The sequence below is a fragment of the Martes martes genome (genome assembly GCF_963455335.1).
Source record: "Martes martes genome assembly, chromosome: 17".
Classification (NCBI taxonomy): Eukaryota; Metazoa; Chordata; class Mammalia; order Carnivora; family Mustelidae; genus Martes; species Martes martes.
Window position 1 is genome coordinate 46938559 of NC_137905.1, and position 26365 is coordinate 46964923.

The 26365-nt window shown below is 62.0% G+C and overlaps 1 protein-coding gene across 9 annotated transcripts; it reads right to left on the reverse strand.

The window, feature by feature from the left end:
- Positions 1 to 14: 14 nt before the first annotated feature.
- CIC (capicua transcriptional repressor) lies at positions 15 to 25962 on the reverse strand. 9 transcript variants are annotated; one of them, XR_013968369.1, is made up of 21 exons: positions 25877 to 25962; positions 20654 to 23470; positions 8970 to 9119; positions 8653 to 8887; positions 8437 to 8566; positions 8159 to 8341; positions 7910 to 8075; positions 6738 to 6940; positions 6430 to 6655; positions 5892 to 5995; positions 4418 to 5660; positions 4151 to 4338; positions 3649 to 3770; positions 3382 to 3548; positions 2988 to 3278; positions 2566 to 2891; positions 2046 to 2255; positions 1741 to 1892; positions 1530 to 1661; positions 1110 to 1241; positions 15 to 1013 (listed from the first exon to the last, which is right to left on the reverse strand). XR_013968369.1 is itself a non-coding variant. In XM_080829677.1 (21 exons), exons 2-21 carry the CDS (start codon positions 23457 to 23459, stop codon positions 646 to 648), a joined length of 7581 nt encoding a protein of 2526 aa, XP_080685803.1. In that variant the 5' UTR covers positions 23460 to 23470; positions 25877 to 25962; the 3' UTR covers positions 15 to 645. The 9 variants fall into 9 exon arrangements, 8 of the variants coding, with proteins under 8 accessions (XP_080685803.1, XP_080685801.1, XP_080685802.1 ...); XM_080829677.1 differs by having other exon boundaries at positions 1996 to 2255; positions 2566 to 2888; XM_080829675.1 differs by having other exon boundaries at positions 1741 to 1895; positions 1996 to 2255; positions 2566 to 2888.
- Between the last annotated feature and the right edge of the window lie 403 nt (positions 25963 to 26365).

Sequence of the window (26365 nt, forward strand, 5' to 3'; positions counted from 1 at the left end):
GGCAGCCACACAGGTGTGTTAAACAGCTTTAATTTCGGTCATTTCGGCTTCTCGGCACAGTAAGAAATATTGCACATGATCAACATGTTTTGTTCTGGGGATGGGGACAAGGGTAGGGGGAATCACCTTCTTAGAAAGTACAACCCAAGTTGGGAGGGCAGAGGGGGTGGGGAGAAAACCCTCCCCATGCCTGTGGCAAAGTGCAGGAGCCCCCACCCCAAACTAACCTGAGTCCAGCCCCTCTGGGGAAAAAAGGGGTGCATGAACTCCCCCTACTCCACAGGCACCTCCCTGTGGCCCAAGGCCCACACTACCCACCAGCTTGTAGCCCTCACATGAGCCATTTTGCATAAAGTACAAGTGAAAAGGTCTGAAGGTAACACACTCCAGGTTATATACAGGGGCTCGGTGGAGGGAGACTGTGCCCCTGCTTCCCCTCAGCTGCCCCCCATCACAGGGAGAAAGCTGTGGGGGGAGGGGGATAGACAAGAGGAGCAGGCCTCATTCCGCCCAAAACTAAAAAGGACGAAATGGCTTTATTGGGGAGGAGGGAACCATCCTGCCCCCCCTCCCCGATTCCTGCCACCTACATACTGTCCATGTCCTGAGGGGCGTACTGTGGGTCCTGGGGTCTTCTTGGAGCCCTCACCTGCCTGTGGCAGCTGTGGAGGGGCCGGGGGGCGGGGGGGATGGCTGGGGGGGGCCCTCCCAGCCAGGCTGTCCGGGACCCGGCTCCGGAGGCGGAGGCAGTGGCGGGGCAGCTGGAGCTGTGCCAGAGTCCGAGCCAGGTGAGGTGGGGTCAGGGCCCCCAGCAGGGCTGGGAGTGGGGACAGGGGCAGCAGCAGTGCCAGTGGGGGGCGGTCCAGGAAGGGGGGCCTCAGCTCCAGGGGGCTGCTCCGTGGGAGTGGCCGCCTGCATGATCTTCTGGCGCACCTCACGGATCTTCAACTGCAGACACACCTTGGAGGGGAAGATGTCTGCGTAGCGGGCCTGGAAAGCTGCCGTGGCCTGGGCTGGGGACAGAAGGACAGTGGCGAGTGGGGAGGCCAGGGTGAGAGGAGCAGGCAGGACCTCTGCAAGTGCCCGCCAAGACGCAGAGCCACGCTCACCTGATGGGAAGAAGCCATGGTCCTGGAAGAGCTGCATGACCAGGGCCCGGCGCTGGTCCAAGGTACGCCGCAGGGAAGAGTATGGCACCTTCTCGTATTCCAGCTCCCCGAGCACATCCTCTGCTTCCGTACCTGGGAGTGGAGCAGGCGGCAGGTTCTTGGCACTGCAGCAGCCGGCCCCTGCCCCCGCCCGAAGTGTCCACCCAGCCCTCACCAAATTCTATTCCACATCAGAGTTCAGAGAGGTCACCTGCCTCTGGACCCTATCAGACTCCAGAACCCCCCCAATCCATCCTCAACCCGCCATCCTTCCTCTCAGCGACACCCACCCCACCTCTCCTCTGTAACCCCATCTCCAAGACCCCACCCTTCCTGCAGGTGCTGGGTCCCCCATAGCTCCGCCTGCCTCGGTGCCGGCACCTGTACGGTCAAAGGTGAAGATGTCCCCCTCGCACTTGGCACTCTTGGGGGTGTTGGGCTCTGAGCTGCAGCTGGAGCGTCTCCTCATCTTGCGCTTGGGCGAGGTGGGGTCCTCGGGGGCCGAGTCCAGGTCTGGTCCAACAGAAGCAGGCTCAGCAGAGGTGGCCCCCATCTGTCCCCCGCCTTCCCCTGGTGGCCCACACTCGCCTACCGGTAGAGTTCTTCCTCTTCTTGCGGTAGGAGCCCAGGATGGCCCGGGGCGAGGTGGCCAGAGACTGCAGGGTGGGCGAAGGCAGCACCTCCTCAGGCCGAAACTCAGGCAGCTCAGCAAAGCGCTCTTCGAAGTCCACCTCTGACAGGACCCTGCTGGAGAGCCAGTAGGGTCACCTCTGCCGTCCCGGGCTGCAGCTGCCCCCCTCTCCTGCCAGCCCCGCACACGCTGCCGCAGACCCCAGCCCATGCTCACTTGTCCACAGAGTCAAAGGTCTTCTTCAGGGGCGGGGGCCGCACCTTCACCTTCTTGCCGGTACCAGCAGCCTCCTTGCGCTCAGGGGTGTCCCCAGCTGCCCTCCCACTGCTGCCCTCGCTGCTGCTGCCGCCGCTGCCACCGGGGGCTGAAGCCGGAGCTGGCGCTGGGCTGGGAGGGGTGGGAGGCTCCCCACGGCTCTCCAGACCCAGCCCAGGGACTCGCCAGTCTGAAGATGAAGAGCTGGGGAATTTGCTGGCCTGGGGTAGGGACAGCAGAGAGATGGAGAATACCAGGTTCAGACTCAGTGGTGCAAAACCCAGAATGACAAAGAGGTGGGATGCTGACTGACCCAGACGTAGAGTCTTGGAGAAGACCCAGTCTTCAGACAAGCAAAAGGAACAGAAGAGGCCCAGCTCCACCGCACCCCCGACCTCCACCCCCGGGGGGAAACAAGAACATGGGTCAGACAGGTGTGCAGGGAACGGAAATGGAGCAGAAAAGCAGATGATGGACTGACACGCAGAGCCAGGCAGCAACAGGAGCCCCCAGGGCCTGCTGAGCGCTCACCACAGTCTCGGGGCCCTTGGTGCTTGTCCGCTCTTCAGCAGGCGGGGGAGGCGGGGGGCTGCTCCGGGCCATGGGAGCCCAGGTCTCTGGGGGTGGTGGAGGGGCCGGTGTCGTCGGCTGCCCCTCAAGCTCAGCCTCAGGGGGAGGGGGCTCCCGGGCTGGGCCAGGTTCCAAGGGCTGCCGAGCTGCAGGGCCTGACCGCCCAGGGGCACCTGCCTCAAAAGAACCCACGGGAATGCTGGCAATGGCCGCCTTCACTTTCTGGGGGGCCTTGGGGGTGGGCCGCTGGGCCTTGGGGGCCACTAAGCTGTAGGTCATGGAGCCTGCTGGTGGGGAGAAAAGCATTTGCTGAGCCAGGCCTGTCTGGAGCCCTTCTCCTGGGTTCCCCAACTCACCCCACCCTGGGCTGGCCCAACACCCACCTGCAGCATTAGGGAAAGGGCTGGTAGGGGCCGGGGTGGCAGTGGCAGGGGCTGGTGGGCCCTTCGGCAGGATGGTGGCAGCAGGTGGGGTGGTGCTAGTGGCCACGGTGTAGACCAGACCCGGGGGAGCCTGGGATGGCTGGGCTAGGGGTGCTGAGGAGGTGGGTGCAGGGCTGCCGGGGTAAAATGCAGTGATGACGGGACCTCCGGGGGCTGTGCAGGCTGGCGGCAGCTGGGGGCTGGGCACTGGTGACACGCCCACCTGGCCAGGAGCCAGCAACGGAGCTTGGCCTGCAGGGACAGAGACACAGGAGAGGCAGGGGCCCCAGTTAGGGCCTGGGCTGCCTCCGCACCACCCTGGGTCCCCAGCTCTGCCTGCCACACTGCCCCTCACCTGAAAGCAGGGGCTGCACAAAGGCGGGTCCGCTGGGCCCCAGCGAGGTGAAGCCTAGGGCTACCGAGCTCGTGGGCCCATACGAGGTGACTGTTCCAGCCTGGCTGGATGTAGGGCTGGTGCCCAGGGGCAAGGCGTGCCCACCCGCTGACTGCACGTAGGTGATTCTGCCGCAAGGAGAGGAAGGGGGAGGAGTGAGGTGAGCTGCCCACCCCCGCCAGACCCTTCTCTGGCCTGGCCTCCAGGTGAGGGCTCAGCTGCCATTACCTGGTAGAGGAGGGCAGCAGGACCTTCTGAGGCTGGGAGGTGGGTCCGGAGAGTGTGGCTGGGCTGAGGGGCGGCACCAGGCCGCTGGGTGTGCTCACGGGCACCGGAGTCAGCTGGATGATCTGTGGGTAAGGGCACCCACAGGCTGGGGTGAGCTGGGGACTTGGAAATGGGGTGGGAGAGTGACCCAGACCTAGAAAGGTGGGTCTCAGCAAAGACAGGGAACACAAATTTTAGAATTAAGACAGAAAGGAACAAAGAAAACAGCAAGGCATGTGAAACACAAAGGAACAAGGTGCAGCCACTGAGAGCAGAATTGAGATGCACACAGACATTGAAGTACGCAGAAAGACACAGTCACGGTCCTAGAGACAGTTCAAGAAAGACATATGAAAAGGGAAAAAAGCACGAGAGATCAAAGGAAAGACACAGACACCATGGCACAGAAACCAACACCCAGGAGGGGAGGGGACAGGAACAGGAGGAGCCAGGACGCCCTTACCTTGCTGGGTGGCTGGGCCCCGTTCTGCACAGGTACTGAGAAAGGCGGGCTCACCAGGGGCAGTGGCTGGCCAGCCCCTCCACCCCGCACGGACATGCTAGGGGCCGCCAGGGGCACCAGTACCTTCCCGGGCAGCAGCTGGGCTGAGCCACCCGGGGGCGGAGCCTGTACAGGAGACACCGACTGGGCTGCAAAGGGAGAGAGAAGTTGCCAGAGAGCTACACAGGCCTGGGGCCCCTCTCCTTCCCCACTCAGCCCAAGCCTCACCTTTGGGGGGCGGGGCAGAGGGTACAGACTGCAGGATGGGGATGCCAGGGGTGGGTGCGGTGGCCGCCAGAACTTTGCCGTTGGTGGAGGTGCCCGGGGGGAGGGTGAAACGGATGCTGGTGGTTGGTGCGGGGCCGCCAGGAGCTGCTGCCTTGGTCCCAGGGGCTGGTGCCGGGGCAGGCGCCACCTGAAGCTGCTGGGGCAGCGTGGGCAGGATGTACTGCACCTGGGTGATTCCCCCAGCCTTGCCCAAGGCGCCCGGCTGCAAGATGCCCAGGGGCACTGGCCCATTGGGGCCACTCCCAGCGCCTGCTCCAGAGCCTGTGGTGGCTCCACTGCCAGGGGCCCCCTGGGCTATGAACTGAACAGCAGGGGGCGCTGGGGCCCCATAACCCGGTGTGCCCACCAGCAGGTTGGTGACTGTGGCAGGGGCCTTTCCTACGGTACCGAGGAGGGGCCCAGCCACTAGATGTGGGGCCGGCGAGGAGGCTGCTGCCGACTTCTTGTCCGAATACACTAAGCTTACACCCAGCGGGGAGCTCCCTGGCGCCCGGGACCCCGTGACCGGCTCAGTCCTGGCACCCGCTGTGTCGTTTGGAGATGCCTCAGCCCGGCCAGAGGTGGGGAAGGGCTTAGAGGCGATGGGCACAGGAGTGCTACTGACAGGCCGCACCACATTGGTGACCATGGTTGCAGCTGGGCGGGACAGGGGGGCTGTTGGGGCCCCATAGGCCAGTGACGGGGCTGGGGCCGAGGGCATGCGGGTTCCGCTGCCTTCCCGTTCCTCCTTATTTGGGGGCAGGACCAGCGTCTGCAGGACACTTCCTCCCCCGCCAGGAGGTGCTGCAATGACCGAGGGGCCTGGTGGCTCCAGGCCTCCCACACTTTCAGGTCTCTTGCGCCGGAAGGCGGCAGGATCCGATGGGAGGAACCGGGTGGCCTTGGAAGGTGTCCCTGGGCCCCCAGCCCCAGGAGGTGGGGGTCGTAGTGGGCCTGCCGTGCTGCCCTGACCTGACTCCTGGGCCTTGAAGGTCCCTGAGCCCAGTGGGAAGGAGGTGGCGGCTGAGGCTGAGGAGGAGGCAGGTGAGGACGAGGAGGAGGACGACGACGGGGTGGGCCCGTAGCCTTTGCCAAAGGCTGGAGGTGATGGATCCGGGGGCCCTGGGGGCTCAGGGTCCAACGGTGGGCGGCAGTGGGTAAAGGAGGAACGAATCACAGGTGAGAACACCTTCCGGCCAAAACCCTAGGTGGAAGGAGGGGACACGACCACATCAAGGGAGCCCGCACACCCACAACCTGACCATCCCTCTCCTGCCTGGCAGCGAGGCCAGCTGAAGGCCTCAGTTCACCCAGTCTATGACCCAATTCACCATGCCCTCTTTGGGCCTTAATCTCTCTGTAGTGATGCACACAAGAGCACACATCTCCCCCTCCTGGGACCATGACAAGATAGCGCCAATTCCCCAGCTCTCACCTTGCTGCCCTCTGGGTCCTCCCCGGAGCTGTCTCCGCTCTCGCTGTCAGTCACCCGCTCCTTGCACTTGAGGTCAATGTCAGTGGCGCCAAAGCCGTCATCAGCTGAGGGAGTGAAGAGTATTGGCAGAAGGGCTGGGTGTAAGACTGTCCAGGAGAGACAGCACGGAGCCCAGGCCCTGGCCTCAACCCCTTTTGCCAGCAGTAACTGTTGTCCAAGAACGCTGTTCCTCCGCCTAGGGCGTGCCCACCTGCCCACCGGGGGAGCCTAAGAGCATGCAGGTACCACCACCTAACACTGTGCCCCATGGCCTGACCATCCACGCCCCTGTCCTCCTGGTTTCCTGCCTGGCCAGGAGCTTCCCAAGGGCAGGGCTGGGCTTACTCAGTAGGGCCTGAGCTGAACATGCCTGCAGTCATAAACAAACATGCAAGACAAGAAAGAAGAAAAACCTGAGACCTGTATCAACTCTTTGCCCACCCAACAAACCTTAGCCTGCTGTTTTCTGGGCAGGATTCTAGCCCCTGCAACTGCTCACCAATGACATCATCGTCTCCCTCCTCCTCACAGATGACCATGCGTTCCTCGTCACTGGTCATGTCCTCACTGGCTGCACGCTGGGAACGGGAGGCCCGGGTGGGCAGCAGCGGGGGTCGCCCGCCAGCAGCCAGGGCACCTCCCTCACCAGAGGCTGAGAAGGGGCCTGGAGCCCCATACTGGGTGGAAGGCTTTGGACCAGAATAGGATGCGGGGCCGGACACCATCTGCAGGGCGGGCACCAGGAGAGTTCAGTGGGGGCCATCACCTGGGGGCAGCCCTCCCTGCCCAGCTCCCCTGCCCCCGGACCTGAGTCAGTTCCTGTAGTGCCTGGCTATCTACTTCCCCACCATCCAGGCTGTGGACCCCACTGTGGGAGAAGGCTCGGGGCCGGGCTGAGCCAGGTCCCCCCACTGTGTGCAGACGCTCTGTCCCACAGGAACCACTTCCTGGAGCCTTGGTATCCGAGCTCAGGAGTGTCTGGGCTGCGACGGAGAGGAGCTCCGAGGACACTGCACAATATAAGGAGAGAGGTGTCACAGAGTCAAGAAGCCTTTTAGCGGCACCCAGGCTGTCCACAGATATCTCTAGGTCCTGGGCAAAAGAAATTTGAAAATCCTGGGCTACCTGGCAACCACCAGCCTGGCATTTTCTAATGGATTGCTCCTCGGGAGGCAGGCCTTCTCTGAAGGCAGTGCGGTGCTCGCTTGCTAATAACCATGGACCTGAGTCTCCATCCCCATATCTCAGAGAGGAAGCAACCCCACCTTCAGAGAATTGCAGGCCCGAACCCACAGGTCACTCCAAAAACGTGCCTCAGAACAGTGCTATGCAGGCAAGACACTCTGTCAGCAAAAGCAGCCAACGAGGGGCTTCCAACTATGGTTCTGGAAATCAATCAAACTGGGGTTTAAGCTTTGGCTCTACCATTTACTAGTCTTCTACAAATTCCAACAAGTGACTCTGCCTAAGTCTCACTTTCTTTCTTTCTTTTTTTTAAGACTTTATCTGTCAGAGAAAACACAAGCAGGACGAACGGCAGGCACAGAGGGAGGGAGGATGCAGGCTCCCCACTGAGGAGGGAGCCCGATGTGGGGTTCAATCCCAGAACCCTGGGATCATGGCCTGAGCCGAAGGCAGCCATTTAACTGAGCCCCCCAGGCGCCCTGAGTCCGTCCTCTCATCTGGAAAATAGGGGTATGACTTTCAGAAATAGAGCTTATACTCCCCTTGGTGCCTGGCATGTAGTAAATGCTCAGTAAATGACAACTAATAATGAAATGACTGACTGGAAACTCTTATCTGTCTGGACCTCCCCGGCTCTTTTATATGAGAAAACTGCCAGTTCCCTTATGGGTCAGGGTCTTCAAATGAAATGATATCACATAGGATTCTGGGGCAAGGGCTGAGCAAACAAGGGGGTAGCTGGCACCTCTCAGGGACGGAGGGGGCAGGGCAAGTCAACCAAGGAGCCGACCAACCTCCAGGGGCAGCGGCAGTCCCCGTCTCCGACATGCTCCGCTCCCGAGTCTCCTTGTGTCCTCCTGCTAGCCCCAGGCTTGCAGGCTTGGCCTCTGAGCTGGACTTCTTCCGGTCCTTGTTGCACCACTTCCAGTCTGGGTGAGCCTTAAAGTGGGCCTCTTTCACCTGCCGGGAGAGAGAGGAGGGACCCTCCACTCACTTATCCCACCAGAGAAAGCTGGGGAGGAGCCAAGAGGAAGAGGCATTACCTGGAAGGCCAGGTCATGGTACTTCTGCTTCTCCTTGGGCCCCAGGGCGTACCACCACTCGCCCAGAATCTTGCTGACGGTCCGGTTGTCCTGGTTGGGGTGACGCTGGTGGACCAGGGCCCGGTGCCGCTTGCTGAAGATCATGAAGGCGTTCATGGGCCGCCGGATATGGTCCTTCTCCCGCTGCAGCACACAGAGGCCCGAGTGGGATGTTAGAACCACGAAACAGGCTTGGGCAGCCAGAGGGCAAGCTGGGGACAGGTATAGAGATGAGGCACCTTGTTGGGGCTGCGTCCATCCTTCTCCGAAGAGGAGTCTCGTTCCTTTGGCAGGGCACTGAGGGACTGGGTCCGGCGTTTCCCGGGTGGCAGGGGCAACTGGATCTCAGGAGACATGATGGAGAGGAAGCTGTGGCGGGAGTGGCAGGGACAGTAAGGGCCCCATCTCTGGTCACCAGCCCCCCCCCCCCACTTCCCAAGCCTCGTGGCACTCACGCATCATCATGGTCACTCTCCGTCTCACTGTCCAGCCGGGGCTCTCCTGGAGGGCCAGGGGCCTCCTCCTCAGTGGTGGGAGGGGGACCCTTTCCAGGTTCCACCACCCCCAAAGTGTGGGGGGGTCCGGGCCCTGGGCTCTCAGGGCAGGTGGCTCCAGGGGGCCGCCCGGGATCAGCATTCCCTGTCCCACCTGGTGGCTGCTCATGAGCGACAGCCGCCGACTCAGCAGGTTCTGGGGGCGGAGAGGCAGGTCAGAGGGCTCTTGGGCTCCCTGGACGCTATCCCCATGTGTTCTGCGCCCCCCCACTCCTCACCTTTGCTCTGGGTGGAGGCCACTGGGTGGCTGGCAGGTTGCTGGGCCTCACTTGGCTGCACAGAGGGGTCGGGCTGGCTGGGGGCCAGAAAAGGGACTAAGGAGTGCCAGGGGAACACGGCAACAGAGCGAGGTTCCACATTTGTCCACACTGTGGGAAGAAGCCAGCTAAGCTGTGCAGGAGACCTTGGCCTTGAACTCCAACTCAAGCTCTTTTCCACCCTGGATGAGGTGGCTCCACGCCTCCTTCACACCCCCTTCCACTATCCCAGAGCCTCGTGGGCTCGTGCGTGCAACATCACTCAGGAAAAACTCCTCCCTGTAAGATTCCCAGGTTTTACACGAAAGAAAACAGAAGCTGGGAAGGGAAATACGCCTCACGCCCCATTCCCTCCCCCACCTCCACCAGCCCTGCCACCAGGGACCAGGCCAGAGGAATGACTGGCTCCTGTCACAAACCAGGCCATGTTCAACTGCCATCTCATACTCCCAAGGCCCCAAAACCTGAACAGGGCTAGGAACTCTCCCCAGTCATGCCACGTTCCCAGCCCCCTAACTGACATAGTCCCTTATCTTCACCTCCTACTCCCTTTTTCTCTCTTGAGGAGACCATGCTTGGTTTCCCCTTCTCTTCCCTCTCCATTACCCACAAGGTGTGGGGTCTTAAGTCTTTCTCCTTCCCTCCCTCCCTATACCACAAACCCCAAGGAGCCAGACCTGCCTTTCCAGGGCTGGGCACAGGTGGCTCCAGCGTCTCCCCCGTCCCTTAACAGAATCTACTGCCCACAAAGAGGTCTCCCAGCCCCCCTCCCTCTCAAGCTCCGAGCTTATCCTGGGTGCAGCGTCCAGCCTCTTTGCCCAAAAAGGGGAGGGTGTGGTAAACCCCTTGGAAAAAAAGGCACCGACAATGAGGCAGACAAGAGAACTGTTACAAGTCTGTGCACAAGGAAGACAAAAGTGCCAGGTGTTTTCTTGAGAATATTCACAGGAAACCACTTCCCTCCCAGAAGGCCAGTTCCAGGGGTCCCACCTTCTGCCCCAGGAGCTGGGTGGTAGCAGGGTTAAGCCCTGGCCTGGGACCCATCCCTGGCAGGACTCCTGGAGCAGGCCTATGTTAGGAGTGGGCTGCCCTCTCACTGCTGGCTCCCTGGGGGAAGTGGAACCAGCTGAGGAGGCCCCTGCGAGGGAAGAATATGAAGAGAGAAGGGAAACGCCCTAGCCTTGGTCTCCATCATTCCAGGCCTCCCCCTGATCCAGATCAATCTGACCTGGGATGACCCCTCTATGCCTTCAAAAGCCTGGACTAAGAGAGCTCTATAGGAAATACTAGCCTCGAGACCTCATTCTGCAAGGGGCTGACAAAAGAAAAAGTAGATGTCAAGTCAACAGAAGAGGGATAAGGAAGCCAACACTGGAGGGGGTCTCAAGACGCTCTAAGAACCCTGTCCCCAATCCCTGGGGCATTGGGGACCACAAAAGCCTGCTTGGCCCTCCAACCCCAAGGACCTCGACCTGTCCCTCTCTTCACCAAGATCTTTCTTATTGGGCCTCCTCATCTGCTGGGTGGGGAAGAAGGGGACCAGCAGACAATGGGGGAAGAGTCCTTTAGTCTTGCCCCTCAAGTCCTCTTCAGTGCACTATGGTCCAGGTTCCTGGGTCCCTCCTTCTGCCTCTGCAAAGCACACCACACACACTCCAGCCCATCACTCTGCTCTAAGCAAGCAGTGCCTCACTCACTTCTCAAACCCTCTTCTTAGCCCCACTACTCCATCACATTCCCTTCCCCCTCTGTTCCACACCTAAGACCAGCAAGTCTCATGCTGCCCCTATCCTGATCCACGCTCCCAAGCCAGTTACTCTGCACCCCTCACCTCCAATGACAACGGACCGTGCCACCCCATTACCCAAACACCACAGCTGTCCCCAGCTACTCCCCTCGCCTCACTCCCATCACTCCCGCTACACTCCCACCTGCCGTCACTAACCGCTTGGCCCAGCTGAGCTCTGTAACTTTCCCGTCACCCCTGTACTCTGCCTCTATCACTCTCGTACTATACCCCTATCACCATTACGCCGCACTTAGCACCCCGACACCCTGACCCCTGCAGTCCCAGGGCCCAGGCTCTACTGACCGAACATGCCGAGGCCACGCGAGGCCGCGCCGGACGCGGGCACCAGGGGCCTGTGGGCTGAGTACATGGTCCGGCGCGGGGGGGCCCGGCCGGGGCTCGCGCCTCCTCAGCGGCCGCCGCCACTCCGCCCGCCGCCGGCTCCTCGGCCGTCGCCGCTCGGGCCCGGGGGGAGCTGGAGGCCGTCGCCGCATGCCCCCCCCGCCGCCCCCCTCCGGCCGCCCCACTCGGGGGGGGGTCTCTGCCGGGCGCGCCTGCGCACAGCGCCGCCTGCCTCCCGCCGCCCGGGGGGCGGGGGAGGTCAGAGCGCGCCGGCCCCGCCCCGCCCCCCGGCGCGCGCGGGGGCCGTCACGGGGCGCGCGGCACAGGGGCCATCGGCGCCGCCCCCTCCCTCTCCCTCCTCCCGCTTGGTGCCCGGCGGGCGGGGCAGGCGGGGCGGGGCGCGGCGCGCGTGCGCGGGGGTGGCCCCCTCCCTTCTCCTCTCGCTGGCTCGCTCCCTCCCTCCCTCGCAGCTCCCGCGGGTAACGGCTCTGGCCCCGCGCGCCCCGGCTGCCGGTGCTGCCGCCCCGCCTTTCCGGGCTCCGGGCCCGCGGCTCAGCGCCGGGTCGACCTTCGGCTCCGAGCGGCCAGACGGACCAGCGTGCGTGCGTCCGTGCGCTCCGAGCGAGCCCCGCGCAGAGCCACCGCCGCCTCCCCGCCCCGCCACTACTACGCGCTCCCCTCCCCCCGCCGCACCTCCCCCCGCCCCTTCCCCGCTTCCCCCGCGGCCTTCCGCGCAAGCCCGGCCCCCCGCGCGTGAGCCCATTGGCTGCCGCCGCCGCGCGCGGGTCAGGCCCCGCCGCGCCCGCCCCCATTGGCCGCCCCGGGGGAACGTCAGTCATATGCAAATAAGGAAAGGGCGGGGCGGGCTCCGGTTGGCCCCAAGCCGGCCCGGGGCGGGACCGCGGGAGGAGGGTGGCAGGGAGGGCGCACTGCAGTAAAGGCAGCGAGCCAGGGGGGCGGTTCGCAGCACCGCGCTGCGGAGGCCCCGGGGTTGTGTGTGGTGCTACGTGTGTCCAGTCCACGCGAAGAACACGCTCACGCGCGGCTTGGCCCGCCTCCCTCACGCCCGCCTGAGCGCGCACGGCTCCGCAGGGCAGAAGAACTGCGCGGTAGGGCTACGCGAGCCACCGGGAGCCCTTACCAACTCAACACCAGCTGACTCTTCCCCCACCACACACACACACACACACATACACACACACCCTTTCATAGACGGAGTTTTCCTGCCACACCCATTATTTCATACACACCCCACGGTAACATGTACCCTTGGCCTTACACTCACACTGTCACACACGAAGTCACACACCTTGAACACCTGCTCACATGTCTGTACGACCTCCCACATTCCCTGTCCATCACTCCCCACCCATCATCATACACTCGTTCTCACCCATCCTCCACATCACCCATTTCATACACGCCTTGTCATACATGCTTCACCAACGCATATTCTCATTGCCAGCCCACATGAATCATCATACAAACAACATATCAAACAGGCAGCATTATCTCACACATCTCATCACAAGCGCTGCTTGTCCATCACACACACATACACACACCCCCACCCCACATCCCTCCCACACAACCACACACACTCTTCCATCTTCACACACCCTCATGTGGCCTTCCTGGCAACTCCCGTCCCCAATACAGGCTAACTCTCATAGATGCCATTGTACTGAACCCCCACACGCTACCTAAACTTAGCCCAGTAAGCACTACTTCAGTACCCTGGCCCCCCAGGGATACAGAGCACCATGGTCACTCACTGGCCTGACACTTAGCAGCCACCTGGGACCCTCCATGTCACAGTAAGGCAGTGGGAGGCAGCAGGGGGTGGGGGCACAGAGCACCACCGTGGGCTGGCCCTACCACTCTAGGCTGGGAGCCACCCCTTCCAGAAAGGGGTGGAAGGAGGAAGAAAGGAAATGAACACTGGGGCTTCAGTGTGCTGGGAGCTTGAATGTATTATGAGGCTCGTTGAATCCTCACAGCCACTAGGGAGGTACATTTTATTATGCCCATTGTTCAGATGAGAAAATGAGGCTCAGAGAAACTGAATAAATTGTGCAAGATCATCCCTCCAGAACCTAACAGCCCAGTGCTCCAACTCAGCTGCTCTTTCCACTACTGAAAATTTAACCTCGGGGTGGACCCAGGCAGACACTCCCAGACCTCCGGGAATATGGTCAGACAAGGATACAGAGAGAACTACAGAAAGGCCAGAGAGTACCCACAGAGACATATGCAAGAGTCTGGGGTCCACCAGGGAGAGAGTCAGAGGCTCTGGATCACCCAAGATGGGCCCTGGGGTCACATCCAGTAGAGGCAGAGGCCTGGGGTCACACCCGGGCAGCTTTTAAAAGTTGCACAAGCTCCAATGGACAGAGTGGGCTCCTACACAGGTGGAGTCAGCGACAAGCACAAACAAATCCCTTTCCCAGCCTGTTCCGTCCACAGATAGAGCCGAAGGCATGGAAAGGGTACAGAAACCAGTAATCTGGGCCCAGAGGGGAAGGGAAGGTCCATAGCCCTCTGACCTCCAGAGACTGCAGGGCCAGACACTTGGCTGTGAGCCTGGAGGGGGCCACTGGAGGGACTATTAGGTGACTGCCCCCTCCTCCCTATGCAGCCCCAGACTCAGACCCTCCATTACCTCACTGCCCCAGGGACTGCAATGTGAGGCAGAAATCAAGGCTGAAATCAATGTGGCCCGCTATCTCCCCACCGCTGCCCCCTCCTCTCCCCACCGGTGAGTCACCTACTGAAAATTAACCCCTTCCCTACTGCAACGCAGCCCAGGACAGAGCTCAGAGAAACATTGCCCCCAGTTCTCCCACTTCTGTAGGGTGAGAAAAAGAGCAAGGCCTGGCATAGCAGGGAAAGAGGGCCCCACACATCTGGGAGGGTTGCACATCTGGTAGAAGACACAGTGCCCACATAGGAGGGATGGGAAGAGGCCCCTTACAGGGTAGGGTACAGCCAAGTGGGGACCCAGCCTGGCAGGGAGGGGCCGGAATCCGGGCGGGAAGGGCCCCCCTGCCCTGGGCACTGGGCCAGCCCTATACTTAGCTTCCATTGTTCAGAGTGGAGGAACCCTGGGTGGGGGTGATTAGAAGTGGAGAAGAGGGAGCAGGTCCTAACCCCAGACAGCTCCATCTCTCCAGCCATCCTCAACCCTAACTGGGGCCTCTCTAATTGGGAAAGGCTGAGGGGGTTTCCCAAACCAGGGCCCCAGCCCCATCTGAGAGGAGGTGCAACACCACCCTTCACTCAAGGCAGGTACCCCCTACACCACCCACCACCAATTCCACAAAAGGTTTGGCGCCAAACATCCCCCGCGGCACTACCCCGCCCCCTAGCCCAGGGACAGGGAGCCCAGACAGAGACACCAACTGCCACCCAAGGTGGCACAGGCTGAGGCCTGCCCAGAGGCCTGGGGCTTACAGCCAGGGATGCTGACAGACTGAGGGACAGGCAAATACACTCTGAACTCACGGGCCCATTTATTGAGCCCCAGAGGCACCGCACCCCTGTCCCCCGCGGCTCCCCACCCTGCTCTACAGGCCTGGGTCCCCGCCTTGGCTCACCACCCCGGTGTCCCCAGCTCCCCTCACCCGCTCTCCACATACACACCCACCCACCCACCCACCCCGGGCGGCGTCGGCGACGGCCAGGGTTGCCTGGGGAACGAGCCCAGGATTGGGCTGGTGCCGCTCCGGAGGGATGGGGGCCTAAAAATAGCGCCGGGGTGAGTCAGTGTGAGTGGGGCTGGGGTAGGCAGGGGGACTAGGAGGGGAAGAGGCAGGCGAGAGGTGTGGGGGAGGGTCCCCAGGGATTGGGAGACGGACTGGGATAGGACGGAGGGGGGCATGTGGGTTTGGGGGTGGAAAGGGGCGGGGGTGTGGGGGAGTGTACAGACACCCAGGCTTGAGAGGGCTGGTCGGCGCGGACTGAGGGAGGCACCCCAACCCGGGCGGAGGAGGGGGCGCCGCCCAGCGTTCTCCTGCCCTCCCCGCGCTCACGAGATTTTCCACTCGCCGCCTGGCCCCCAGCCAGCCCCCGGCGGGCCCCACAAAGCCGCTTTGTGCTGGGAGGGCGGGCGGGCGCCCGGCCGGCCTGACACCCACGCGGGCCGCGGCGGGGCACGGGCCAGCTGGCACCCGAGCTGTCTGCGGGGGGGCCCCCCACCCACCCCGAGGGCGCGGCCACTTAAGAGTTAATGGCGCAATGGCGGGGGGGTGGTCTCGGCCAATCAGCGTCGGCAGACGCGTAGGCAGCCAATGGGAAAGACGGAGGCCCGACGCCCGGGGCCTACCCCTGGGGCGCGGGAATCCGCGACCCTGCTTGCGGACAGGGCCGGGGCGCGGCCCTCAGGGTACGGGTCCGAATTTGCAAAGTCCGGGTGCACCCTGTTTCCCCGGCTGCTTCGCAAGAGAAAGGTTCAAAGGGGTTTAGGATCTTGCAGTCAGGAGGTGGCACGGTCGGGATTTGAACGCAGGTGTGCCTGGCCTCTATCAGCTTTGCTGCGGAAATAGGGAGACAGGGGTTCCCTGGCCCAGGCCCCCGTGGGGAGCGGGAACAGGGGACGGGGTGCGGGCGGAGGAGGCGGCGCAGCGGGCTAAGGTCCAGCCGCCTGTGGTGCAGCCGCTGCCGCCGGTGGTAATGGGAGCCAGACGCCGTCGCCGCCGCTAATGCGCCTCCCTCCCGGCCACTAATGGAGCCATTAATGCCCGGGCGCCGGGGGCTCCGGGCCGCACCCCCTCCCCGCCCCGCGCATGCGCGCGCCGGCGACCCCATCGCTTACCGCCGCCGCCGCCGCCAGGAGGCAGCCTGACCCCTTACAGCTCCCGGTGCTGGGGTCTCTTTAGGGAAGTCTCTAAGATTGACTCCCGCTACCTCAAAAATGCCCCTTCTCTTCTCTCCTGGCAGGTCATCCTCTTCTTCCCAGCCTAGGCCTCCTTCCTCTCCAGGACAGTCTCCAGGGATCTCTGACATCCAAATCTAACCTTTTCCCTCTCCGGTCTAAACTTTTGCCTCTTCACTGACCTACCGGCATTCAAGCTGGCTTGGCTAGACCTGTGCTCCTTGGCACCCTTCTGCCAATCCTAGGCTCTAGTGTCAGCTCCAGCTTCCACTAGACACTGAGAGGTCATGCACGTTCACCCCTCCTGGCCTTTGTTCCTATGGCTGCCTCTGCCAGGAACACGCCTTTCACTCTCCTGAAATCCACTCATTCCTCAAGCTTTAGCTCAAATGTCACTTCCACTGAGAAGCACACCCGTACCTCCCTCATCACCCTGCATCAAGCCACGGAGTTGTCTCTGTCCTCTGGCTTCCCCAGACTCTATACCTCCCTCTGCTCATCCTTGCCTCTGCCTGCCTCCATGTCTGCCTTCCCCACCCACATCCCCCAGGGCTGCTCAGCCTGGGCCTGGGAGAGATGAGGGACTTCTGGTTGGAGAGAAGGGGTTCCCTGTTTGAGACAAAACAGAAACTCTGCTGGGCAGAATCTGGATTTGGAGAGTCAGGAGAGCCTAGGCCCCTCTCTGGGCCTTATTTTCCCCACCTGGCCAAGCATAGTGTCTGAGGTCCTACTACATGTGGGACTCCGTTCAATGGAGCTGGCACCAAATGTGTCTCCTGCAAGGCATTGAGGGGGCGGTCGGGGTGATCTGGGTCATACCCTCTAGCAGGTGGGTGGGCACAGGAGCTGCTTTCCTGTTGTTCCCTTGCAGCCGGATCTCCTAGCTTGGCCCATGCAGCCCCCGCCTTCCTGCCTGTCTTGGGAACAGGTGCTTGGATGTAGATGGCTCCTGACACCTCTCACCACGTTTCAGGGACAGTGGTGGGCCATTAATTTGTCAAGGAACAGGAAGGGGCTCCCAGGCCGGTACAACCTCCCACCACTCCCCAAGAAGGGAGTGAGGGACCTAGTGCTTAGCAACTGTCCACAGACTCAAAGGGGTGGAGCGCATGATGGGCACAGGGTGGAGGTGAGGGGCTGGGAGAGGGGCAACAAGTCTGTCTGAGGAGGGGGAGGAGGGTCAGGGGAGGGAGGCCCAGAGACACAGGATCCCAAGATAGGGGCCCAAAACAGAAGAAAGGTGGGATGAAAGAAAGCTCAGAAAAGGACTGATGTCTAGGGAAGGACAAACCAAAAAAGATAGAGAGAGGCAGAGAGATAGAGAGACAGAAGACCAGAGAGAGAGACTCAAGCCCAGGAATAGAGACCCAGACAGACAGATGTAGGGACCCAAGGGAGAAAGAGAGAGACACACAGTGGCTCAAAGGCAGGCAGACAGAGGCCCAGGAGAGGGGGCACTGCCTGTTAGTACAGGGAAGCCAGGCGGAAGCTGGGAGCTGGAAAGGAGGCCGTGCCAGGAATGGGGCTGAGACATCTGGCCTCCTGGGCTGGGGCTGCAGGCCCTGGGGCGGCTTCCTCTCCTGGGGAGCAGGCGGGAAGAGTCAGAGGGAGGTGGCAATGGCAGCTGGCTGGCCCGGCCACGCACAGAATGTGGAGAATGCCGGTCGCCTGCCCCGGCACGTCCCCCAGCGGAAGCAAATGCCTGGCGGGGGGCAGGAGCAGGCAGGCTGTCCCAGACCGCCCCCTCACACCTGCTGCCCCGGGTGAGGGTCAGGCCTTGGCATGAGCAGGCAGAAAGGGACAGGACCACGGCCTCATTATGCCACCGGGCATAGTCTGCCCCACCTGGGCCTCAGAGGCAGAAGGCCCCAGGGTGCCTGCCTCCCAAGGGCTTGGGGAGGCCTCTGGGGGAAGAACAAGAGGACCTACTGGCTGGGAACCTGAGGGCAGCCTGGATACCTCAGCATGGGTGTTGTTAGGGAGGCGCTGCTCAGAACTGCCAGGACAGGCCCTTGACAAGTTCTGACGACCAGACAGCCCGCAGCCTCCCTTCCCTGAACCTCAGTCCCCACCCCCAAACCGGGCTGGTAATCCCTCCTGCACAGCATCAGGCGGATTCGATGAGATGGCCTGGGGCTGGGCTCGTGGTAAATGCTTAATGAAAGGCTGGTTACTATTACTGTTACCGTTGTTAGTGGCAGGACTCAAGGGCCTGGGGCTAGACAGCCTGGGTTCAAATCCTGACTATCCCTCTTCCTAGCGGGGTGACTTTGGGCAAGTCACTTAACCTCTTGGGGCGTGGTTTCTTCCTCAACACTGGAAGTACTAATGGTGCTGGCCTTCTGGGGTGTTGTGAGGATTTGGTGAATAAACGCTTAGGCAGTACTTAGAGAGCCGAATACCGCGCACACGCACACATGGGTGGTGCTCAAGAAATTATAACCGATGTAGCTTCTGGCAGTGAGCGTCCTATGATCTGGAGATTGGGAGACCCGGTTCAAGGCCCAGTCCTGACTTTCCCTGGCCAGGCGACCTCAATCAGGACTCTTCTTCTGTCGCTTTTCCTCATCTGGAAAATGGTGGCGGGTACCCCTGTTGGGTCTGCCCTGGTGGGGTTGGGTCTCCCCTGCATCAGTGCCATCCCCCTCCAAATGCCAGCAGTGAGGGTCACGTGATACAATGCTATGAAGGCAACGTCGGGTGCTGTAGGCATGTGGGGTGGGGGGGAGAGGAGGATAGTTCTAGATGGAGTCCTTCTGCTTCACTTTCTTCATCTGGCTAAAGACAGAAATCCCTGCTGTGCCTGTTTCTGTGGAAATGGGCTCCTATCAACTACACTAACAAATGTAAAAAATGCTGGGGGCAGGGCAAAAAAACACAACTCACAACCTCAACATATAAGTCTGAGGGGCAAGCACAGCACCTGTGTCTCTGTGCTCTGGGTCTGCGCTGGAGCTCCGTGAGGTCAGGGCCTGGGATCCCAGCCGCATCAGCCTCTGCCCCAGTCCCAGCTCCCACCCAGATCCCCATGGCAGCCCCCTTCCTCCCTGCTCTCCTTGTCTCTGCTCTCAGGCCCTGGAACTCACCCTCCACGGTACAGGTGTGGTCAGATGATCAGCTCAAAGCCTATCTTGGCTCCCTAATGCCACCGAGATAAAGTTCCCAGGTCTCCTGAGGGCCCTCGGGGATCTGACCCTTGCTTGTTGACGGAGCCGTGCATTCCCGCATTCACTATCCTCTAGAGCCTTTGGTTTTGCAGATTCCACTTCCTTTAAATACTTACTTTTGCCTAGAGGCCTTTGCCCAAACTCTTCCCTCTGCCTCATGGTCCTCCTGCCGGCCTTGCCAGACTCGCTTCTGCACACCCTGCATATCTCACTTTAGACACCCTGGCCCCTTCTCCAAGAGCCCTCCTGACTTCCCATGGCCTCCTGGGCTTCCCCCATCCCAGCTCTGACCGCTCTCGCTGCTCATTGTCTGGGGACAGATCTGTCTGTTCCAGGACTGTGTGCCCTGTAAGGGCAGGGCTGTGTCCTCAGTACCAACTACCACACGACCAGGGCACTCCAGTCAACAGTGGATTAAGAAATAAATAAAAAAAGAAGATGCTAGGGAAGGGGCTGGTGACTGGTCACCCTCCCTGATGGTTGCTCTGACAAGGCCCAACCTAGCCTGGCCACTGGCTCTCCCGGCCTCCGGCCTCAGCCCTCTGGCCACAGTGGCTTTGCTCGCCTGTGCTCCTTCTGGTCTCCTAGGAGGCTCTTCCAGCCCACGGTTGCTGGTTCCAACTCATCCTTCAACTCTTGGCTTACACGCCCTTTCCTGAGGGCAGCCAGACTGGATTTCACACCTGGAGGCCTGCCTAGCACACCCCCAGCTCTGCTCATGGCACTAACTGCACCTGTGATATTTCCTGGGCACAGGCATAAGGTGAGCACTCCGGTCCTGATCCTGCCACCCCGACGCAGAAGGCACCTTGGAACCTCCATCTTCCCATCTATAACCTGGCACTGTGGCCCAGCGGGGACCAGCCAGCCGGCCTGCCTGGCTTTGCAGGCTGGGTCCAGGACTTACTAACTGTGGGATCCAGGGCAAGGAAATAACCTGGCCTCAGTTGCCTCTAAATGAGCCTAATCCTACTCCCTCCACCCCCACTGCCTGTTAGGCACGTGAAGACAAAATGAGCGAATATTTCCAAAGGGCTAAAAACAGTCCCGGGTACGGTATGGGGTGTGTCTGAGGGTTCGGCAAGATAACTCATAGGCAATGCTTATTATCATGATGATGTCCCCACCAGTCCTCCAGACATGGCAGCTGTCATCACGATTATCAACTCTGTTCCTCTGTTACCCCATGAGGATTGTGGGGGCCTGGCTCCCAAAAGCTCTGGAAAGGTTTGCTGACTGCTCGAGCCCTTGGGAGTGCATTCCCAACAGGAGGCCTCCAGAAACAGTGCCCTGAGCCTTCCAAGTCCAGTCCCTTGCCTGGCATGTGAATTCCTACAGAATTATCTCTGCAGAGAGGAGGCTAATCTCCCCTTGAGCCCTTCCCCAGGTGGGGAGCTCACCTCTCGAGAGCCAGTTTGCCAGTAGCCCCGTCCCCATTAAGCCCTCACCCAGCCATTGCACCAGCATCTCTTACCTGTCCCAGGTCGGCCCATGATGACTTCCTTTTTGGGGGCAGGATGGCTGGTGTAGCTGCTGGGGACCAGGACGGGCAATAGGGCAGCAGGTGAGGGGTGGAAGGCCACCGGCTGGAAGGGTGAAGAAGCCAGGCCGAAGGTGGGCATCGGCTGGGCCACGGCAGTTGGCGCGGCTGGAGGCACGGTGATGGGCACAGGGGCTGGCAGAGGTGGGGGCAGGCCAGGCTTCCCACTGGCCACTCCAGGGGGCACTGGGGTCTCTCGGCAGCCCCGCCCAGGTCCCACTGCCCGCGCCTCGCCAGCAGTGCTCACCTCCCCAGGGAATTTGGAGGGCAGTGGCACATCGGGGTTGCGAACAATGACAGGGGAGTCCCGCTGCACAGCAGGAACCCTGCGCACAGAGGGCCCGGGATCCGAGGTCAGGCCAGCAGGAGGGGGCAACAGCAGCAACGGCGAGGGCTGGCGGGAACGGGAGAAGGGCACGGCAGGCGACACAGCCCGAAAGCCAGCCGGCGTAGAGGGTGTAGGTGTGTGGGACACCGAGTCCACACCAGAGTCTAGGCTGTCACTCTTGGGGAAGTCCGGGGTGGCTCCTCCGCCCCCTGCGCCAGGGGCCCCCAGAGCCCCCGGATGGGGGAGCAGCTCTGTCTTCCTCCGCCCGGGGCTGATGGGCACGGTGAAGGTCAGGTTGGTCTGGAAGGTGGGTAGGATGCCAGAAGAATGGCGCTCTCTGGGGGCAGGTGGCGGCGGATGGGGACCCAGGTCTGGTGGGGTCAGCACGCCTCCCTTCGGGGTGCTGGCACTCAGGTGGCGGCTGCGGACGGCAGTGCGCTGGATGACTGGTGAGGCGTTGATGGGGCTGAAGTTGGCTGGGCGGAAGCCAAAGAGTGGCGACGGGGAGGGCGATGGGGCAGGTGAGAAGGGCGACTGCGTAGACACAGGAGAGAAGGAGGGTGTGCCAGAGCGAGAACTGCCCAACGACACCAGCATCACGGCCGCCTCACACTCATCAAACTCAAAGCGGGACAGGTCGGCAGGAGCCACCAGGCGTGGGCGCGAGTCCCCGCGGGCTGCCACGCTGCTGGCCTCGCTGTCCCGTGATGTTTCATCACCCCAGTCAAACTCGGTGCTGCCCTCCCGCGCCGCCACACCTGCCGGCCGCCCAGCTCCAGCTGGGCCGCTGTCCGCCAGGCCCTCCATCTCCTTGGTTCGCATGGACAGGTGGCGCGAGCAGTAGCCCCGCCGCTGTGACTCCTTCATGCAGCCATCTCGGGAGCACAACCGGCGCCACTGCTTGCCGTTGAACTTCTTACGGATTCCGTTGGGCGTGCAGACCACATCACCCTTCTTGTACTTCTGCTGCGCGGCTGTCAGCGGTGTGCGTGCCCGGGCGGCTGGCGCAGCCCCCTTCTCCAGGGAGGCCACGCTGCTGCTCCGGCTGCCACCCTGGCTCCCCTCCTGGCAGGGTGACGGCTGCTCTCCGGGGCGGCCGGGGCCCACAAAAGCTGGGGACTTTGGTGGCGGTGACAGGAGCTGGGGTGGGGGCAGTGGGAGCAGGGCCGGGGTGCCCAGGGCCGGCGGGTGCTTCTCTTCACCCTCCTCGCAAGTCCCCAGGTTGCCACCAAAGCTGATCTTAGACACCTCGGCATCCTCAGGCTGCTTGGGGTCCAGGGCAACAGGGCAGGGGGGCAGGGCGCCCCCCGGCTCAGCCTGCTCCTCCTCAGGACCCACGGGGGGCTTCCTTGGCAGGGCCTCAGGCTCCCAGGGGGGCTGCAGCAGGCGCAAGCTGGAACGGGCCACCCACACGGCCTCCTCAGGTTCACGGTGTGGCAGTTGTGGGGGCTGTGGGACGGCGGCCGGCGGGCCAGGCTGGGAGCTGGGGCCAGGACTGAGGCGGACCTTGTAGGCGGCAGGCTTGGTGGCCACCTCCACCACCACACCCTCACGGTAGGCAGCCACGCCGGGCTCCACGCAGGTACAGACGGCTGTGCCCACCGCGAGGGCACCTGGCGGCGGCGTGGCATCCAAAACCACATTGACACCACTGCCGGGTGCCCCCTCGTAGAACGTCAGTGCCCGGTCCCCAGGGAACTGCACCCCCAGGTCCTGGCTTCGGCGCACCTGGCGCACCACGGCCGGCAAGAAGAGGCCGTCTCCACGCCGAGCCAGCACCCGCTGGGACCTCAGCTGCCGCAGGTCGTATCCGCCACTGGTGCCACTTGGGGGCCAGGGGCCTGGCCCACAGGCTTCGGCGGGCTCATCCTCCAGGTCAGCTGAGTGCTCGCTGGCTGTGTCGGTGGAAGAGGAACGGGTGGAGGTGGGTGGCCGTGGAGGGACCCCCAGGGCGCCGGCCTCCTCAGGGGTTCGTGCCCGCTCCTCAGGGGCCCCGGCCGGCCCACTGCTACCACTGCCGGCTCCATGCTCCTCCACATACTTCTTCTTGGGCGCTCGAGACTTGAACGTGGCCGTCTTACGGCTGAGGGAGGGCTCCCAGCGACTTGCCTCCCCCTCTGCCTTGGGGTCCTCAGCAGGGCCTGGGGCCGCCGGGTCGTCGGGGTGAGGCTCCGGGGTCAGCCCCTCAGCCCCAGGGCCCCTCTCGGACTCCTCCTCCTCACCCTCCTCAGCCTCTTCTGGCCCCGGAGGCTGCTGGGGCTGCTGCTGTTGTGCCTCTTCATCTTCCTCCTCTGGCTTTTCGCCCTCCCCAGCCCCTCGCCGTCTCAGGGCCTTGGCCCGGGTGGCCGGTGGGGACTTGCCGCCACCGCCAGAACCTGGGAGGCCGACACATGCCTTCTTCATTGGCTTCATCTTTTGTCCACCTGCAGGTGGGAGGGCAGACAGGGATCATCGGGAGCAACTCAGGAACCTCCCAGAGCCAGTGTTCCCCAAGACTTCCCACTTGCTGAGGCCATAGTCAGGTCCGTGATACCTGAAGGCTTTCTCTTGGCTGTCTTCCACTCATGGGGGCCCCTGACTGGCACCTGGACACAGACTGGCACCCATGTCCCCTGAGTTATGTACTCTGGCTCGTGGGGGACACTGACATATATGTTCCCTCTACACAGGCCACAGCAGGTATGTGCAACTGCCCGACGGGGCACAGAAAGGCGGTAATGGTTCATGCCTGTAGAGCACTCGCTTTGTGCCAAGCTGGGGGCCGAACTTGATTTTATTAACCCATTTCATCCTGACAATATCCCTAAGAGGCAGGTGTTACCAACAGCCCTACTTGAGGAAACTGAGGCACAGAGAACACAAGCAACTTGTTCAAATTCATCCAGCTAGGAAATGGCAGAGCTAGGGTCTGAACCCAGGCAATCTGGCTGCTTCAGAAGTCTGTGCTCCTAACCATTTCAGTGTGCGGCCTGTCACATGATCCAGAGGACACGCTTCCTTGCACTGTCACTGTCCAGACAGCACACACACTCATACACATACACACACATGCACAGGAACACAGTCACAGAAAAGGAGGTGACTGGGCTGTGATGTGAGCCTCTCTCCACCCCCACCCCCACCTCTCTGGGCTGCCTGGCATGGCCAGCCATCGTGGGAAGGAGTGGGCAGCTGAAAGTCCTGAGGGACGGCTGCCCACTCTTCTCTGCACACAGGCCTGCCAGGTATAGCCATCTCCCCAGATCCTGGCAGGGAGCAGGCAGGGGCACGTCTGGGGCAAGAGCTTATACCCAGTGCTGCCACGGGGCCGTGCATGAGCACACGCACGCGCACAAAAACACACACAGAGGCACACACACGTCATCACACAGTGGGACACGGAGCTACACCCCAGGGTTTCGCTGTCCCACTGGATGGGAGCCTGCCCCTCCCCCCCCACAACACCCAGCGTGAGACCAGCAAGCCCAGCCCCCCTTCTGGCCTGCACGCATTCCCCCCGCCACCACCACTGGGCTGCCTCTGACAGGGTGGCTGAGCTGGCCGGGGCCAGGGGGCCCCCAAATATGCCCTCTGACTCCAGGTAGGGGTAAGTGGGAGAAGGTCAAAGAAAGCAGGGCAAGCCCAGCAGGCCAACCTCACCCACTTCCTGAACAGTCATTACTGCCCGCCCCCTTTCAAGCTGCCCTGAGAAAAGAAAAGGGAAAAAACTTTACTCTGAAGTGACTAAGAGAAGCTGAGAGGCCAAAAGGGGGCCTCTGGGAGGGTGGGGGTGCCCAGGGCCCTAATCCAAACGCAATCAGAGATACCCCTGACTCCGTCTGCCAGCTCCCCCAGGACCCCTGATCTTGTGTTCTCCTACTCGAGGCCTGCTCCTCCTGTGGACCCTACAATCCCGGGCTGCTCCTTCTCTGGGCCAATCCTGGGGTCCTCACAGGCAGAGCTGTAGGGCCTGGGGTTTCTCACACTGGGGCAGGGATCCAAGTGTCCAGGAGTTGGGCAGCTGCCACCACCTTCTCCCCACTGACCCGCTGGGCCACCGTCCTGGGGACCGAGATCCGGCCCCAGTCTTGCCCAAACACAAACCTTTGCATAACCCCCCCAGGGCCTACAACCATATTGCCTGGCACCCCTGGACCCTGCAGCCTGGTCCTGCCTCTTCACCCCAAAAGCCAAGCCTTTTTTTCTCCTCTGGGCCTACTCTCTTCCTGTCCACCCCACTTTGGATAACTCCCATCCAAGGCCCTGTGGGCCCTCACCTCCTTCAGAATCTAAGCAGGAACTCCTGAAGCCCAGGCCAGCCCAGGCCCTGGTTCTTCAGGGTCTCATCCCCTCTGCTCCCATCAGCCCTCCTGGCACCAGCTTCTCTGCCACTCTCTCTCCCGTCCTGTCACCACCTCTACCTCTGCCTCTCTCCTCACAGGCCCTAGGCCCCCCCTCCTCAGCCACCCCATCATGTCACCCTCATCTATCTCTGTCACCCCTTCCTCCAAGTCACTCTCCTGTCAGCCATCTCTGGACCTGTCACCTTTTCTCTCCATCACCTCTCCTTGTCACCCCTCCAACTCTGTCCCCTCCCTCTCCCTGTCACCCTGATCTAGTCCTGTCACCCCTCCATTCCTGTTACCCATTCTCTGCCCACCATCCCCTCTCCGTCAACCCTTTTCTGTCACTCTTCCTCCCCACCACTTCATCCACTCTATCCTCCTTTCCCACCATCCAACCCACCTTTTTTCCCCTGTACCCCCTCCCCGTCCCTGCCACCTGTCCCCTCTCGGCCCCCAGCACCCCAAATCCCCCCTGCCCGTGTCAGCCCTGGCCCCGCCCCTCACCTCGGGCTCGGCAGGGTTTCGGGGCGGGGGGCCTTGGCCCCGGCTCGGTCCGGTCCGGTCCCTCCCCGCCCCCCCTCCGGCTCTCCCTCTCGATTCTCCCTTTTTTTTTTTACTCCAACACACAAAATGGTGAATGGACCTGCAACAGCTGGAGCAGCCAGCCAATCACCGGCCACAACCCCGCTGACCGGCGCTGTCCTAGACCAATAGATATCCGCAGCCTGGTCGGCTCCGCCTCTCCACGACGAGCGACATTCGCCATGACCAATTCCGCCCACCCGGCAGCGCCAGGGGGCGGGGCCAAAGTCCAAGACCGGCCTCCCTCTGGGACCGACACCAACCTGAGCCTACGACCGCCTGATCTGCCTAGGGCCCTGCCCCACAACAAGTGATGGGCATCAGCTCTGACCAATCGCAGGCCGTCTTAATGCAGAATGACGAATACAGTACCCAGTCGCCCTGCACTCTAGGCCGGAACCCAGCCTCTGT